Raw genomic sequence first — 18,701 nt, 5'->3', positions numbered from 1 at the left:
CGAATGGTGTCTTTTGCCTTCTGGTATGCCTTGTCATTTTTTTCTCTAGAGCTAGAGCTAAACATGGTGTATGAGGTAAAAGAAACAGCGGTAAATAGGCCTGTAGTAAGATGGGGGGGTGGGGGTTGTTCTGTAGTCTCATGATTACGTCCCAGTCTTTTAGTGAACCTATGGTTCTGGACTGTGACCTTCACAAGTATTTCTCAGTTTTGGTCTTTTTCTTTTCCCTTAGGTGAGACAGGATGGCTAGAGTGAGTTGGAGTTGGGTATTAACTCTTCTCCCTAGCCTTCTCTGGAGGGCTAGAGCCTGGTAGGATTGAGTTTTGAGCCTGGTCCGTTAGGCTCTGGTAATACCCCTGCAGGTTGGGCTCTGGTTAACTAGTTCCCCCTGGGGGTGGGCCTGGTTAAGAGGAACAGAGTGTTCTGGAGAAAAATCTTACAATAGGATTATATCCCAATGAACCCATTCTAAGTTGAAAATATCATTAGTTGGGCAGCCTGGGTGGCTCAGCGGTTTAACACTTTCTTCACCCCGGAGCTGATCCTGGAGACCTGGGATCGAGTCCCACGTCGGGCTCCCTGCAGGGAGCCTGCTTCTCCCTCTGCCTGTGTCTCTGCCTCTCTCTCTCTCTCTCTGTCTCTTTGTCTCTCATGAATAAATAAATAAAATCTTTAAAACAAAATCATTAGTTGAACATGCCTTTAATAGACTTAACTTACTTCAGCTGTGTTCAGAACACTGATGTTAGCATGGAGTTGATCACACCTTGAGAAGTACTACTATAGTCTACAACATATAGTCTAACTTTTTTTTCTTAAGATTTTATTTATTTATTCATGAAAGAGAGAGAGAGAAAGAGAGAGGCAGAGACACAGGCAGAGGGAGAAGCAGGCTCCCTGCAGGAAGCCTGATGTAGGACTCGATCCCAGGACCCTGGGATCAAGCCCTGAGCCAAAGGCAGACGTTCAACCGCTGAGCCACCCAGGTGTCCAGCCTAGACTTCTTAATTTGCCATTTAAGTCCTTTTATAGTCTGGGCATAATCTATCCTTCTAGCCATTATCATTTACTCTGCAGCTGCTTGATGCACTCACTCTTTACTCTTCCCAAAGTGAACTGCTGACAGATTGCTCTTTGTACATATCTGTATTCTCATGCCCGGAGAGGCCTTTCACTCATGATTTCTCTCATTCTCTTCCTTTCCCATTTTGCATGTTCTATCTATCTTACAAGATTAATTTTAATATTTAGCTGAAATGTAACTTCATCCATATAAAGCTTCCCTGTTTATTTTTGTGTTTTCTTCCATCATTCTTCAAAGCCAGAGAAATCCCTTGCTTTGTACTATGGTCTTCGTTGCTTTCTAGTTTAGCTTGATCCTATTTCCATTTCATTTCCTCTGTCAGCCAGCTCTGTGTTTTACCTGTCTCACCTTAGTTATATAGCATATGTGTGTGGTGATAGAGGGAACTTGAACTCCTTCAGTAGGCTATCACGAGGAGGCCCAGCAAGCCAGCATTCCTGGAATACCAATATAGGATTGTCCTATTCAGAGAAGTGGGTTACAGGGATTCTAGCCACTAGCGGGGGCAGAAGGAGTGACAGTGGCCAGGCATTTCAGCTTTGTGAAGGCATTTGGCACGCCAGGGGCTACACGCACCTGCCCATGCCTGCCCCACCACCACCACTGTGGTGCCCAAGAGGAAGGTCAGCTCTGCTGAGGGGGCAGTAAAGGAGGAGCCAAGAGGAGCAAGGTTGTCATCTAAACCTGCTTCTGCAGAAGTGGAAGCCAATCCAAAAATGGCAGCAGGAAAGGATAAATCTTCAGATAAAAAAGTGCAAATAAAAGGGAAAATGGACACAAAGAGGAAAAAGGCTGAAGAGACTCATGAAGAAACAAGACTTACCTACAGAAAACAGAGAAACTAAAAATGAGGAGAGTCTGCCTGTGATGCAACAGGAGAGAAAGAAGCCAAGTTTGCTTAATATCATATGCCATGTCTTATCAGTAGTCTCTCTCTCTCCCTTCTTATACAATCCAGAGGAATATTTTTATCAGCTGTTTTGTAAATAAATTTTTTTCATAGCTCTAGAAATATTTTTAAGGAGAGACTCCCACCTTATCCCATTTTTTATGAGTAAGTGCTTTTTTAAGAAGTAAAATCATTTCTTAGTTGTTCATTTTTTGGTACAGCAAGAAAATACTGGGATATTGGGTATGGGAGGCTTTGATTGTCTTGGGTGTCAGCCTGGCATTCTGTAGATAGGGGTAGTCTTTATATCCTAGAACACAAAGCATACTAAGTGGCAGTTTGAAGTCTGCTGTGAGTGTAATATATCTTGAACATTTTAAATTACTTCTGTTCCTGTGTTGCTTTTGGTAAAATTGTTTCCTCAAGAAAGCTGCTCCTTGATCTTGGCTCTCCCTGTCTGAATTTTGTATACTCTGTAACATCTTTGGTTGTAGTAGTCCAGTTTTCCTAGTAATTTTGTTAATGTGCTGTGATAGATTAAAATTCCCGTATGTAGTGTGTATGATACTAAATTGTGAATTTGTGGGACTTAACTATGTAACATCATACAATATTTGAAGATATTTGTGCTTGATATCCTGTTAAGGAAAGTTTACAGATTTTAAGCTGGAAAGTCACTGGAATAACTGCTTAGAAAAGAATTGCAAGGTGTGATTTTTTTTTAGGAATTTTGGTACATACATGAAGTGTGTAGAAATGGAAATGCCTTTGTACTAACAAAAAATGAGCAACTAATAAAATCTCAATTGTGACAAAACTAAACCACCAAAAAACACAAAGAAATTGGTTATAGTAATTTTTTTTAAGATTTATTCATTCATTCATTCATTCATTCATTCATTCATGATAGACATAGAGAGGGAGAGAGAGGCAGAGACACAGGCAAAGGGAGAAGCAGGCTCCATGCTGGGAGCCCAACGTGGGACTCGATTCCGGGACTCTAGGATCCCACCATGGACCAAAGGCAGGCGCTGAACTGCTGAGCCACCCAGGGATCCCTGGCTATAGTTATAACCTTGAGTTTCAGTAATGGAAGTATTTTAAATCTTCTACCCTGAAAAACCAAAAAAATGATAAAAAGTCATTTGCAAAGTATAATATGTGGCAAATTAATGTAATCTCTTAGAGGTTGGCTTAGTGAACATAAGAGATGAGCAGTATTAGAATAAATAATATCTTTTTAATGAATAAAATTGTGCCCATAAAAGGTCATGAGTTTTTTGAAATTCTTGATGGTTTAAATATTTGAGGTATATTTTACATTCAATTCAGTGCAGAAGTTTTAGCTATACAGTTTCATGAATTTTGACAAAGGTACATACCCATATATCTTCCACCTGCCTCAATTGTGATATAGAACATTTTGGTCTTCAGATTTTGAAACTCTTACTTTCTTTTGTAGAAGACAGTGAAGAGAAATCTTTGTGTTGTATAAAATCTATTAAGTATAATTGGTCAGTAATTTTCCTTTACTTTCCTATTGCTAGTTAATTTCCCATACTTTGTGGTATGCTTAACATCTTATCCAATGATGTGATAACTAACCAGAGATCTTAGGATTGGGGTGAGGAAGTTTTTCCTCTCTCCTTGTCAGAGGTCGTATAGGGCCCCTGGGGATGTGCATCTACCTTCAGTTTTGGCTATAAACTATATATTCTCTCCTATTACTGTTGATTTGTGCTCCTTTATTAGTTGGTTTGTGCTCCTTGCAAAAGTGAATTCTTCTGCTTGAGCCCTCCACCTCGTCTCTCATCTCCCCTTGGCAACTCTAGGACAATACTTCAGCAATTTTCCATTTTCTACTGGATCTTTCCCATCTGATGCAAACCTGCCATTGTTTTCCCACATCATAAACACAATAGTATAAAAACTTCTCCTGACTCTTTCTCCCTTTGGTTATGGTGCCATTCCTTTGTCCTTTTCCAACAAGTTCCCTCCAAAGGATTTGTATACTGTTTTTCTCATCTCGTTCTTTCTTGAACTCCCTTAAGCTTTTGCCTCTGTTATTCCTCCAAAATTGTTCTTACCCTGCTCAGATTTCCATCTGGTATTATTTTCCTTCTGCTTACAGGGTTTTTAAAAACATTTCTGGCAGTACAGGACTTCCTGTGATAAACTCTTACTGTTTGTATGTCCAAAAAAGTTTTTCTTTTGCCTTCATTTTTGGAGGATGTTTTTGCTGGGTAAGAATTGTAGGGTTAATGGTTTTTTACTTTCATGTTTTAATATGCTTCCCTCGTGAGTGGTCTCTGGATTGTATTGTTGTCTGACAAAAATTCTGCTGTCCCTTATATCAGTTCCTCTGTATCTTTTATCTCCCCTCCTTCACCCAGTTGCGTTTAGATGACTCTCTTTATCCCTGGTCTTAAGCCATTTGATTCTGATGTATATTGGTGCAGTGTTAAAGAACACTGTTTGTTTCTTATCTTGAGGTATATTGATCTTCTGGGATCTGTGGGTTTATAATCTTAATAAAATTTGGAAAAATTTTGGTCATCATTCTTCAAGTATATTTTTTTTGTCACTCCCTCTTGGGCTCCTTATGTACACCAATTACACTTATGTTAGGCTACTTGACATTGTACCACAGTTCACTCTCTGATTTGAATAGTTTCTTATGCTTATTGTGTTTAAGTTTGCTGATATTTCCATCTGTCATGTTTATTATTAATCTCATTTAGTGTATTTTTCATCTCAGTCATTGCAGTTTTAATGTTTAGAATTTTGATTTGGGTCTTTAAAAAAAAACCACTTCAGTCCTTCATGTCTCCATTAACATGCTCCGTATTTATTCTGACTTCTTAAATAGGTAGAATATAGCTATGATAACTTTTAATGCCTTTGTTCATTAATTCTCTCACCTTTTCAATTTTTGAATTGGTTTTGATTGACTTTTCTCTTAGTTGTTGGTTGTTGTTTCTATATCTTCACATACCTGGCAATTTTTCATTGGGTGTCAGACATTGTGGGTTTTACCTTGTTGGGTACTGAGTATTTTGTATACATTGTATTCTTAAGCTTTATTCTAGGGAATGGTTAAGTTATGTGGAAACCGTTTAATTCCATTGGCTTGTATTTATAAGCTTTTTGGGGGGCAGAATCAATGTATAGTCTGGTGTTAGTATTCCTCAGTATTTCCTAGGGCAAAACCCTTCTTAGTATTTTACTTGAGGATCTACAAATTAGGAGGTTTTCCATTCTGTCTTGTTGGAGCAAGCACTATTCCCTGTTCTGTGTAATCTTCAGGGATTTTTTTCCTCTCAGTTTTTTGTGTGTCTTTTTTCCTTGGCTCTTGTGGCTTCCTTCCATGCAAGGGCTGATCGGTAGTCACTAAAGACTACCGAACAGAGCAGGACCCTAAGGAGGTCATTATTACATTTATTGTGGGTAAATGGGGATTGACTAATGGGTTTTTGATGTTGGAAGCTTAGGGAATGGGTTAAGGTCTGATATAGAACTGTAGGAACTGGGCAAAAGTGTAAAGTTATGCCGTGTTAAGGTGAAGAGACTGTTCAAATCAGTTTGGAGTTTTCTTTAGTGTAGAATTTTAATGTTTGAAAAAGAAAATACTTGAATTTAGGATTTGAAGAACTTTTTCTCAGATGTTAAGTGATTTACCTTTTTCATTCTTAATTCCATAAAAACATATTCCAGTTTGCCTGTGTTCTCTTATGTTTTTGTGTGTCATCATCCATCGTAGATGATAAGATCAGAGTTATTAAGACAAATATCTTAGTAGTAGCCCGTATCTCTGCATTGTTACAGCATTTTATGTGATGGGTGTCAAGCAAGATTTGATATTATTGCAGTTAGATAAGTGATTATCAGTGGTGTTTTGTCATGCCTCAAAGTTCTCGTCCACCACTTCAAGAAATGATGCAGTGTTCATGTAAAGGCAAAGATTTAACTCCTTATTTAAAAAAAAAGAAACAATTTACACAAAATAGCTGATGTTATTGAGTGTTTACTACATACCAAGCACTCTTCTTTACACTTCATGTGAAATAAGTCACTTAATCTTCACAATGATTATTACCATTTGCTGTTCAGAAAACTGAAGCAGAGAGGAAAGTAGTTTATTAAGGTCATACAGCAAATAGAACATTTGTAATATTCATGGTCTGAAGGTTGAGTCTGTACTTTCCACCACTATGCTCAGTTTTGGGATGAAGAAACATGGGCAATTCATGCTTTATTATTAGCATGGTGTCATTTCTGAGAATTTGGGAATCAGTGCATTTTTCAAGACATCCAGGTTAGGATAGTGGTGTGAATAGTGGTGAAGGACTTAAATTTTGGAATTCTTTAAAATTTACTTTGGTATTTTGTTCCTAAATCACTATATCAAGTCGAAGAAATTGTCAACCCTCCCTTAGCCTTAGCTTTTTCATCTGTACAAGTGTGGATAATAGTACTCCTTTCTGGTTATGCATTCTTTCCCCTGAGACATTATACTAAGCTATTTTAGTATTATTTTCAAGACAGGAAGACCCTGCAGTTTTTTTCCAGGAACCCATTTGCTTTAGCTGACTCACATATCAGACCTTGGACACTGTTGTTTTGATGACAGGTGTCCTTTGGGAAAATCTCTGCTTACATTGTCCGTGAAAAGGTTGTGGTTTTCTTCTTCATCTCTGTGTTATGTATTTTGTTTCACAATGTCTAAAACGGTAGTTTTAAAAGTATTGGAAAATTGTAGCTCTGTAAATGTCTGATATTTTCCAAAATATATATTAACTTACCAGTCTAGTCAGGGTGAAACTAATTTACTCAGGCTTTAAAGTTCAACTGCAATAACAACTGAAATTATTTTTATTGTCTAGCACTTCTGTGTACTAAGTATGAATTTTTAGTTTAATCTTCTTCATAACCATATGTGGTGGGTAATTTTATTTTCCTGCCTGTACAAAGGAGAAATGTGAGGCTAAAAAGAATACAAGTAGGGGAGTCAGATTTTGAGTATAGTCTCTCACACTCCACCATCTGAATGCTTATTAACTCTGATGATAAATCACTTCTCCTTGGGTATTGAGATCTTAAAATTGTATACTTAAAAATAAAAGGGGAAACACCTATGTATCATTGTTATGTCATGGAAATCAGGACAAGAATTGTGTAGCTTAGGCCTCCGGAGGAACTGAAACTGGAAGTCACCAAGAATCTAGACACTTCCTGGTACCATTTCTTTCTCTCTCTGTTCTCTTTCATTATTTTCTGTCTCTGTGTTTTGGCTTCCTCTGTACGTGGTCTTGACTGTTCATAAAATGGTACCTTCAATACCAGCTTCCTTATCACCTTGAACCATCACCAAGTGACCCAGCCTTTCTTTTATGGTCTGAATTGCATTTTCTTGTGAAATAGAATCCTCTCATCCTGGTCATGATCTGGATTGTTTTCTTTTGGGTCAAGTGTCCATCCTTTAGTCACATAGCTGTGGCAATGGTGATAAATTGAGCAGGGATGATTGAACACATTCAGAGATGTACACTAACGTTGGTAGGGAGAGAACCCTAAAATGTGCCTGTGTCAGTTTCTATTAAACACTGTCATAAAAATAACACAAACACAAAATACAAATATAAACGCAGAAATAAAAAATGAAAGAAGAAATATATAGCATCACAAATATAAAATATAAATACAGAATACAAAATAATATATATGTTAGAGATACAAGGAATTGAAATCAGCTTGTCATCTAAAAGCTAACTTCCTGAAACTAGGTATATATATTTAAAAGAACCATCTGTGTGATTGTTTTTGAGAAGAATAGTCAGTAGTCATTTATTTGAGTACTTCTGTATTTGTATTGTCATTCAGCCTTTCCTATAGTAGGTATAACTAGGTACATATTTGGACATGTTTACCAAGGAACTCTACGTTATTTGTAGTACATTACTTGAGGATTTACCTCCTAGAATTTCACATTCTGTTTTCCAATTCACTGATTCCAACAAGAAGGATTTGTCATTTTCTCATGCATTTTCAATTACTGGTGACTTTTTAAAATTTCTATAGATAGCCTGCCTCATTTCTATAATTTGCAGTTTCCTGTGAAGTTTTAGAAAAGTCTGAACAGTCAGAATAGTCAGTAGGAAACACTGGAAAGAGGGTTAAATGGAAGCTGATGAGTTTTAGTGTATCTGGTTCAGTTAAAATTTTTCCAACCTAGTTTCTTTCTTTTCTTTTAAGATTTTATTTATTTGGCAGAAAGAGAGCACAAGCAGAGGGAGCAACAGGCACAGAGATAGGAAGAAGCAGACTCTCCACTGAGCAGGGAACCTGATGTGGGGCTGTCCAGGACCTGGGATCATACCCTGAGCCAAAGGCAGAGAGGCTTAACCAGCTGAGCCACCCAGGCGTTCCTTCTAACTTAGTTTCAACATAGAGTAATTCTCGTGCTTTCTAGTCACATTTGTGATCAAAATGTTGAAGATGTATGAGATACAGAATATGCTTCAATGTGGTTTGTTATGAATTGTGTTATTTTGGGATCATGTTTTAAAACAGAAGCATATATTATTTTTAAAGGTAATTTCAGGGAAAATACAATTCTGTGCTTTTGTTTTGACCCAACCTTCTTGGGACCCAGGTAATTCTTTTATATTAAATGAGTTATAGGTAATCTTCCTGAGCTTTTTTCTTAATTGCCTTTTTTTGATATCTTAATTCTTTTATTTTGTTAAGCATATATTTGGGCAGATATCTACACGCTCATCCTAGACTTTCTAAAATAGCTCAGTAGCTAGAATGCCTCATCTAGGCTATATATGGAAATTAACTTTATTTTCTGAAATACATTGATCCTAAAGTCACAAAACTCTACTTTTAGGTTCTTTGTGTTCATGTAGTGAAGAGAATTTCCTAGGACTTTTTTTTCTTTTCTCATGTATCACAAATATGAAACAGTTGCCATTTGTTCCAACTGACTGGACCATTTCCAAGGCAGGCTTCCTCCCTGCTTTTTTCGTCATCCTGCTTTTCATTCTAGAATTTCTCTCTAGCTCTTGAATCTTTTCCAAGCTAAGGGGCAGTTTCTGAACATCTCAATGACAGTGATTTTTCCAGGTATATCTACTGGATTCTGAAGGTATCAGAAAGAACAAAGAGGAATGGACAGAAATAGGAAATCAGAAAAGTATGAAATAGAGAGGAGTCGGAGCAATGAAGCAGGCCACTTTAAAAATAACTATTAAGAAGGGTATTTAGAAAAAAAGAGTGAGGCACTATTTAGAATAGCAAAATAAAAAAAAAATAGAATAGCAGAATATATGAACACTAGAATAGACCTTGTTATTGCTTTTCAAAGTGTCTATGGTGAAGGATCAGTTTTCATTTCCAGTTCATTATAGATGGGGCCTACATATAGTAAGTACATTTATCACATGCTTGGGTCAGATTCTTTAAAAATCTCTAATTGCTATAAAGGTTTCTAAATGGCTTCTCTCCATTTCTATCCATATTGTAGACTGGTATCAGTTTGCTGACCAACACCAGTCTCGTGACCATGTATTGAGAAGTGTGTTAATCCTAAAACATCGTTTTTTTCATTTTGTGGCTAAGGTTATTAAATCTCAGAAAAGTGAAGTGATTTCTCAATATCGTACAGCTATTTAAAAATTTTTTTTTTAGCAGAAAATGACAGCAAAATTTAGCCTTTGAAAATGATGTTCATTGTCAGTATATTAAAGTCAGAAAAACATGCCTCTGGTGTTCAGAACTGTAGGGAATATTCACTTTCTGCATTATGGATTTCTGAAATAATCTTGTGTGATCTTATATTTTTGAAATCAGAAAAAAATCAATAAAGATATTAAGTAAACTAATAGCAAAACAAAAATCAGAGATGAGATAGAAAAAGCATAATAATTTAAAAACCTATTTGTTTTATAGAATTAGAGTAATGAGTTTATATGGGGAAAGTGTCAAGAGATCAGCCTGAATAGACTGCTGGGGATAGGATTGGAAAATGGTATATAAACCATAAAAGGAGTTTACTTCTCCTTCTTCCAAATAAAAAGCAAGCTACTTTTTATTTGTGAGACAGTGGGGAGCATCAGAAGGAAGGATTTTATATAATGAATACAGAGCAGGTTGGTTTTTAGGAAAGAAAATTTTAGTCCATTTTCTCTATTTTAAAATAATAATAATAGTAGAGGATCTACTTGAGTTTCACAAAATACTTTAGTTCTGAACACTGTAGTCAAAAGCCTCTCAACTGTAATAGCTTCTCAGGTAGAAGAACACAAATAATGAGGCAGTGATTGAGGTTAGTATTTATTGTATTTTTGAGACACCTCTGTCCCTAAGTGCAAGTATTATATGTGTTATATATAATATGCTGTTAATTATAATATACTTAGCTCAGCTTTTGTTATTTTTTCAACCTTGGGCAAATTATTTTACTTCTTTGGGTCTTGGTTTTCTCATCTATAAAATGGAGATAGATAATATAGAACTGTCATGAAGTTAAGAATGTATGTGTGTGTGTAGATATAGATATTGTAATGTAGGATAGAACCTGGTAAATGAGCATTAAATAGATACTTTTATTGTTGTTATGGTTAGTAGTAGAAGACATTTTATTAAATAAATTTTATAAACATGTAAGGATAATGTGAGTATAAAATCCCAAAAATGTACCAATAATTATCTGAAAATTACCATCCATTGGATTTCAAAATTTTGTTTCTGAGTTTACAGAGATTGTAAAATGATGAATTTAAGTTTAGTTAACTTAGTGTTTTCTCTTTCATAGTTTATCAGAGAAGATATGAAATATAAAGATGCTACTAATAAACACAGCCATCTGCACAGAGAAGATAAGCATATAACTGTTGAGGATTTATGGAAACGATGGAAAACATCAGAAGGTAAGACTGTGAACCAAATCCTTCCCCTGCTCAAATCCTTCCCCTGCTCGTCTGCCCTGCTTAGCCACTGTTAACTTACTAATTGCATATGATTTTGTGAAAAAATCAAAATAACATTTTTGTTGAGGATATTTATATTTTGGTAAATAATTTTTCACTTTTGATTTTGAAAAATGATTTTTATCTTTCTTAACAATTCATTAAAGGTCAGCCTGTTTTCAGATAATTTGATACCATATACTGTAAGAAGTAAGATCATGCATGTTGTGGAGCTTGAGGTTGTGGAGCTTTGCTTCAGCTGTTAAGTAACATTATTATAAAGGATTTATCAAATAAACATGGATACCAAAGTTGTTTTGTCAGTTATTGCGAATAGTCCTAAAGTCTTCAGAAGGCAAAGAACTTTTAAGCTTTTCCTGAAATAAATTTATGAAGTCTTCTATTAGTTGCATGATAAAGTTCTATAATTTATATTTTACCACTTTTCTGCCCTCACATCCTCAAGCTGTCTCACAGTAATTGCTTAAGGCAGGAAAAGTGTGTGACCTAAAATCTCAACTTGATCCCTAATACTAGAAAGCTAAAAAAAAAAAAAAAAAAAAAGGAAGTCTATTAAGCTGCTTCTTATTTTATTTTCGAGTAACAAAGTCAACCAAATGTCGTTTTCGTATTGTTTTTATGTTTCTATTCTTTTACCAGTCAAACATTTATGTTGTATATTTTTTCCTCTGCAACTTTGATAATGAAAGGAGAGGAAGATGGGACAGACTACCGCGTAGGAGGGTAAAGACATCATAAAGTTTACTAGACTGGCTATGGTAAAATTTGGAAATGGGAAAATACAGAAAACTATCCCATCAATACTCAGTATTTTTATTAATGTACAAGAAAGTTTATAGCTTGCTTACATTTTTCTTCTTACTTTTTAACAGAGGCATGTGTTAAAATGCACTGGAAAGAAGAAAAAAGGAAAAAGATACTGACTTAAATGAAAGATACATACACTTAAAAATCTGTCTCTCCATTTCCCTGCCCCATACCATTTTTAAGTAATAGGAATTTGGGTAGTACTAGGAATGAAAGAACATAAATTTCATTTGGGAGAAAGTGCTAGTGGTGGAAAACTGAGAAAAACTTAATCCACTTACAGGTGTGCCTTGGAGATACTGCACATACCACCACAATAAATCAGATATCGCAGTGAAGCAGGTCAAAGAAGTTTTCTGGTTTCCCAGTGTATCTAAAAGTTCTGTTTATGTTATACTGTATTCTATGAAGTGTGCGATAGCATAATGTCTAAAAAAATGATGTGTCTACCTTAATTATAAAATACCTCATTGCTAAAAAATGCTAATCATCATCTGAGCTTTCAGCAAGTTGTAATTTTTCTGCGGGTGGAGGTCTTGCCCTGTGTTGTGGCTGCTGGCTGATCAGGGTGCTGCTTGCTGAAGGTTGGGGTGGCTGTGGCAAGTTCTTAAAATAGGACAGTGAGGTTTGTTTGCCACATTGATTGACTCTTCCTTTTGTGAGCAATTTCTCTGTAGCCTGCAGTGCTTTTAGATAGCATTTTACACATTGGAGAACTTTTGTCATAATTGCAAACCCTGCCCCTGCTTTATCAACCAGGTGTATGTAATATTCTAAATCCTTTGTTGTCATTTCAATAGTCCTCACCGTGTTTTTACCAAGAGTAGATTCCATCTCAGGAAACCACTTTTTCTGGTCATGTGTAAGAGGTAATTCCTCATCCTTTCAAGTTTTATCGTGAAGCAGCAGCAGTCCAGTCCCTTCTTCAGGCCCCACGTCTCATCCTCATTCTCTTGGCTGTTTCTACCACATCTGCAGCTACTTCTCCACTGAAGTCTTGAACCCCTCAATGTCATCCATGAGGGTCAGAATCACCTTCTTCCAAACTCCTGTTAATGTAGAACCTTCTTCCCATGAATCACAAATGTTCTTAATGGCGTTTAGAGTGGTGAATCCTTTCCAGAAGGGTTTTAATTTACTTCCCCAGATCCATCAGAGGCATCACTATCTATGGCAGCTCTAGCCTTATAAAATGTATTTCTTAAACAGTAAAACTTGAAAGCAGAAATTATTCCTTGATTCATGGGCTGTTGAATGGATGTTTTGTTAGTTAGCAGGCATGAAAACTACATTAATCTCATGGTTCAATCTCCGTCAGAGCTCTTAGGTGACCAGGTGCATCGTGAGTGAGTGGTAATATTTTGAAAGGAATCTTTTTTTTTTTTTTCTGAGCAGCAGAACAGTGGGCTTAAAATATTCAGTGAACTATGTTGTAAACAGATGTGTTGTCATCAAGGGTTTGTTGTTCCATTTATAGATCACAGGCAGGGTACATTTAGCATAATTCTTCAGGGCCCGGGGATTTTCATAATGGTAAATGAGCATTGCCTTTAGTTTAAATTCACCAGTTTCATTAGCCCCTAACAAAAGAATCAGCCTGTTCTTTGAAGCTTTGAAGCCAGGCATTGATTTCTCTTCTCTAGCTGCAAAAGTCCCAGATGGCATCTTCCAATATAAGGCTGTTTCGTCTGCACTGAATATCTGTTGTTTAGTGGAGCCACTTTTATTACTTATTTTCTGGATAACTTGCGGCTTCTGTTACTAGCACTTGCTGCTCTACCTTGTGCTTTTATGTTACGGAGGTGATTTCTTTTCTTAAACCACATGACCTAACCTCTGTTAGCTTCAGGTTTTCCTTCTGGGGCTTCCTTACCTCTTAGTCTTCACAGCATTGAAGAGAGTTAAGGTCTTGTTCCAAGTTAGGCTTTGGCTTAAGGGAACATCGTGGTTGGTTTGATTTTCTATCCGGACCACTAAAATTTACCTCATATCAGTAATAGAACTGTTTCTTTTTCTGATCATTTGTGTGTTCACTGGAGTAGCATTTTTAATTTTTTTCAAGAGCTTTGCTTTCCATTGACCGCTTGGCCGACTGGCGCAAGAGACCTAGCTTTCGGCCTGTCTCGGCTTTTGACATGCCTTCTTCTCTAGGCTTGATCATTTTTAGCTTTCGATTTCAAGTGAGAGCCTTATCATTCTTCCTTTCACTTGAACACTCAGAGGCTATATTGTAGGGTCATTAATTGACCTAATATCAGTATTGTTGCATCTCGGGAATAGGCCCCAGGAGAGGAGGGAGAGTGGGGGGAGTAGCCAGTTGATGGAGCAGTCAGAACACACACAACAATTATTAATTAAGTTTGTCATTGTAAAAAGATTAGCAATTGCCAGGGGTTAGGGTGGATGGAGGGGTGAAAAGGCAGAGCACAGAGGATTTTTAGGGCAGTGAAACTATTCTTATGAAACTCTTATGGTAGATCCATGTCATTATGTGTTTGTCCAAGCCATAGAACGTATAGCACGGAGTAAACCCCGGCATAAACTGTGCATATTGGATGGTGATGTGTGAGTATAGGTTCATCAGCTGTAAGAAATGTACCACTCTGGTGCGGGATGTTGATAATTAAGGAGGTCATCTAGGTGTGGGGTAGGGGGCATATGGGAAATCTCCCTACTTTCCATTCAGTTTTGCTGTGAACGAAAACTCTCAAAAACAAAATTGAGTAGAAAATATTTTAAAATCACAGAGTAAAAATAAAATCAAGTTTGTCATCCTCCGTGGGTGCTGTTTGGCACCCCAGAATAGTGACTGTAATAACAGAGAGATCACTAATCACCATAACAAATATAATAATCATGAGAAAGTTTGAAACATTTTGAGAAGTAGGAAAATGTGGCACAGAGACATCAAGCGAACAAATGCTATTGGACACATGGCACTGTTGACTTTTTGGTGCAGGGTTGCCACAGACCTTCAGTGTGTAGAAGGCAGCGTCTGCACCGTATTAGTGAAGTGCAGTAAATAGAAGTGAGCTCAAACAAGCTATGGCTGCGTATGAAATCTCTCTGCAGTGTGGAGGCATTGCTAAAGCCATTAGAGAGCTGTTACAGTGTCTGTTGCTACTAGTGTATTTTAGATTTTGGATATGTGATAATTTGAGTGGAACCCACTTAACTGTGTTTGAATGAAGGAAAAAAGACCTGATCACTTGTTATCTACCACCTGTTGTGCTTCCACCCTGGTTCAGCTCCCATCTCTTGCCTGGGTAATTGTAGTAGCTGCCTCATGGTCTCCCTGTGTATGCTTGTGCTCCGCTGCATTCGGGACTTCACTTAGCAGAGTAATCTGTTTAAAATACAAATCAGATTTTCTCCCTGCCCTGTGGTGGCTCAGAGTAAAAGCTAAAATCTTTATAGAGATCTCTAAGCCTCTACATGATCCGCCTCCCCTACTGCCTCTTCTCTTCCCTGTTGGGTGCTGCCAGTCTCTGTCACTCACGGTGCTCTATCCTAGCTGGACTCCTTGCTGTGCCACAACTGCAGGACCACAGATGTTCCCATGGACCCTCTGTGAGGCCCACCCTCACTATTCTATTTAAGACCACAGATCACACTCCTCTCTCCCCACTTGTACCTTTATATTTTGGCAGTCCTCCCTCACTTACTCAGCTTCACATTTTCTTTTTCCCATATCATGTGTCATCTTCTAAGATATCATATAATTGACTTATTTGTTATGTTGGTCTCCTTGCTTACTCCTGCCTCTGAGAAAGGCAGCCTGGGAGAGCAGGGGTTCTTTGTTTATTTTATTAATGTATCCAAACTCGATGGGGACTCTGTCCTTAAACTCAGTTTTGGTTTCTGACCCTAGGGATTTTGGTGAGATCTTTTGTGATCTGTGAGCATGTTTTGTGTTGTTTTGTTTTGGCTTAAAGCCTTTCCAAGTTAGGGTAACCTCCTCTTAAATTTCTTTTTCCCTGGGCTTTCACCTTAATTTCCACCCCCTAAGATTTTGCCATCATGATGGTGAGATTTCCCCGAGTCACCAGAGTTGGCCTAAATTATATACTGTAGGCTTTTTTCCCTCCAAACCCTGGTGTCTCACATCACCTCCTAGGGGAGTAGCACGTGGGAGGAGTAGCTTTAGGGTTCCTACTAACACAGCTGCATGGGAGGAGAGAGAAACGAGTAAAATCTCTCCTAGCTGGTTTAGAGTGACCTAATTGATTTTCTCAGTCCATGTGAGACATTTATTATTTATAAACGGTCATGTAAAGACAAGGTATTGTTGCTAGATCAGTGGTTTTTAAATCATAGCCTGACAAGCCCCAGGTACCCTGGAGGTATCTCAGGGACAGGGCATGCTGAATATGCAGGAATCTGCTTTTATCTGGTGTATTTTGTTTCTGTTTAAGATTTTTGTTAGGAAACAAAAAGCAATTCCTCTGAAAAGGTTTGGAAACTGCTGGTATAGAGATTAGAATGTATCTCTATCAATAATATGTAATTCAAGGTTGTTTACTTGAATGTCCTACAAACTCACACACTGGTATGCATGCACGCCTGCATATACTTACAAACATGCAGAATTACACTGTGCCCATTGTCACTGTGTCTCCAGTGCCTAGCACAGTGCCTTATTTACTTTGATATTCCGTAAATATTGTTGAATGAATGAATGTATCATACTTGGTAGGCATTGGCTACTCAGTAATTGAGTTCATGTAATACTTTTCAGTTCATCTCATCTAATACAATGAGATATATGCATTCTTGAAAAAGCTATGTTTTGTAAAATTAGAGTTTATGGGAAAAATGGGATTGAAGCAGGCTACTCAAAACCTATGCAGCTTTGTAACCAATGGACTAATAGTACTAATAAAAATACTAGCACAAGTTCTGAAGATGTGTTAAATTCCTAGTAAGTTAATACAGTAGTGGGTATGGGCCTTTACCTTAAACAAGTAGGTCAAGATACCTTCATGGAAGGAGAGGTTATATAGGGTTGAGGTTGCTAAATTATGCAGAGGCGGAGCACACAAATTTGAGAACTGAGCCACAAGCTTTGCCAAGACAGACAGTGGCCAAGTTGGGCTGAGAGGAAGGAACGTGAGCAGACAGCATGTTCATAGTCTGCTGTTTTGGATGTTTTTGCAGCCATTTGCTGTTACTTGGTGGTATAAAATGATGACATGTGGGGAAAAATCACACTTGAAATGACAGACTTTTAGATTTTATTGTTATGATCCTTGTTTACCAGTCGCACATAAGGTAATTCATGACACAGAAGCACCTATAGCAGACCAGGTTGTATCTATGTTGCAGTGTGTAGGCTATTGGATGGTGGGTATTCATGAAGAATTAAATGTATCTGTAGGCCCTAAGGAGTAAATAGCTGAGTAGGAAAGACTAAAATACTTGGAATAAATGTGAAGTGTACAATAATAGGAGTAAGTGTAGGATATGGAGGAAGCTCACTGGAGGGAGTAGTTAACACTCTGGTAGGATTATACACAGACCGTGGTGTTTGTGATAGGCTGTGAGGGTTGACCAGGAGTTCTGGAAGGGGATGAGGAGAGGGACCATAAATGATGGCCCCTCATGGCTCTTTCAGGTACCTGAATTTGCTGGAAGTGGAAGTGGCGTGCTATAGGAAGTATGTGTAGGCTTTCAAGCTGTACGAATTTAAGTCCCAGTCCTTGGGCAGCCCCGATGGCCCAGCGGTTTAACGCTTCCTTCAGCCCAGGGTGTGATCCTGGAGACCCGGGATCGAGTCCCATGTTGGGCTCCCTGCACGGAGCCTGTTTCTTTCTCCCTCTGCCTGTGTCTCTGCCTCCCTCTCCCTCTCTCTCTCTCTCTCTCTCTGCCCCCCACCCCCCTGTGTCTCTCATGATTAGTCTTTTTAAAAAAATAAATAAATCCCAGTCCTTCTATTTATGAGCATTAAGACATTGGGCACGTTTTGAAATTCCCTTATAGAGTGCAGTTTTTATGTGACATAAATAAGTAATGTAGTAAAAGTGCTTGGCACAATTCCTGGCATCATCTGGTGGGCACTTGGTAAACGTTGACTTGTCCTTGTAATAATGCTGAGTAAACTACAAAGCTTTGCTGTACTGAAGGTTTTTGATTCAGTCTCAATTTTTATAAGTAAAATGAACAGATATACCAGGCTAAATACTTAACATTGTAGTATCGGATTCTCTGAAGGATGAAATGGACCTAAGATTTTTTTTTTATGGAGTTGTCAACTGGGGAAAAGTAAAATTGTGTTATACAGAAATTGATCCTGATCTCACTTAGAAGCGTTTTAGTGTCACCTGAAATGTACTATTTTTGTTTGTGTGGAGAATACTTGGTCAGTTTGCATGTGGCAGCGGTCCAATGCAAATGAAAGCCATTTTATAAACTAGTACTGGATTTCAGATAGATTTTAATAAACTGGATAAATTGTTAGAGTTACTGAATGTAGTTAACGAGTAGCCTAATGAAAATGTAGGTAGAAAATTATTGGTTATGTATAAGTTTTAAGCACCATAATAGATTTAAAAAAAAAAAAAACTAAGTAATGTACTGTTTTTAAAAATGGTAGCTCATTGAGTTAAATAGTTATTATAACATGACAACCATGAGGTAATTTTTCCATCCTGTTCAGCATGGGTCTTACCTTACCTAAGGTCACTGTGTAATTTTGGGCTTTACAAATTGAATAGACATTTGGAAATTTTGCAGAAGGTTTAATTTAATTTAATTTTTTTTGGGGGGTGATTAGAAATTTAAAGGAACTGAAACTGTCTGAGGGAAGTATAGGCATTTATTTTTTTAATTTTAATTTTTATTTTTTTAAGTATAGGCATTTAAATAGGCATTTGAATAATGATTGTTTTCAAGTATATGTAAATCCTAGCTGGAGAGAAATGACCAAAAG

General features: G+C 37.4%; 1 protein-coding gene and 1 pseudogene across 5 annotated transcripts in view; both read left to right on the top strand.

Moving 5' to 3' along the window:
• The window catches only part of STIM2 (stromal interaction molecule 2), a 140,867-nt gene that overhangs the window by 72,193 nt on the left and 49,973 nt on the right, over positions 1–18,701 (top strand). For all 5 annotated transcript variants that reach the window (XM_077880409.1, XM_077880413.1, XM_077880402.1 and 2 more), the window contains exon 3: positions 10,792–10,906. In XM_077880409.1, the coding sequence (XP_077736535.1) occupies positions 10,792–10,906 (115 nt within the window). The remainder of the gene's footprint in view (positions 1–10,791; positions 10,907–18,701) is intronic.
• LOC144291556 (non-histone chromosomal protein HMG-14 pseudogene) lies at positions 64–1,986 on the top strand (annotated as a pseudogene).

This window comes from Canis aureus, chromosome 2 (genome assembly GCF_053574225.1).
Source record: "Canis aureus isolate CA01 chromosome 2, VMU_Caureus_v.1.0, whole genome shotgun sequence".
Taxonomy (NCBI): domain Eukaryota; kingdom Metazoa; phylum Chordata; class Mammalia; order Carnivora; family Canidae; genus Canis; species Canis aureus.
This window is presented reverse-complemented; position numbering and strand designations above follow the sequence as displayed.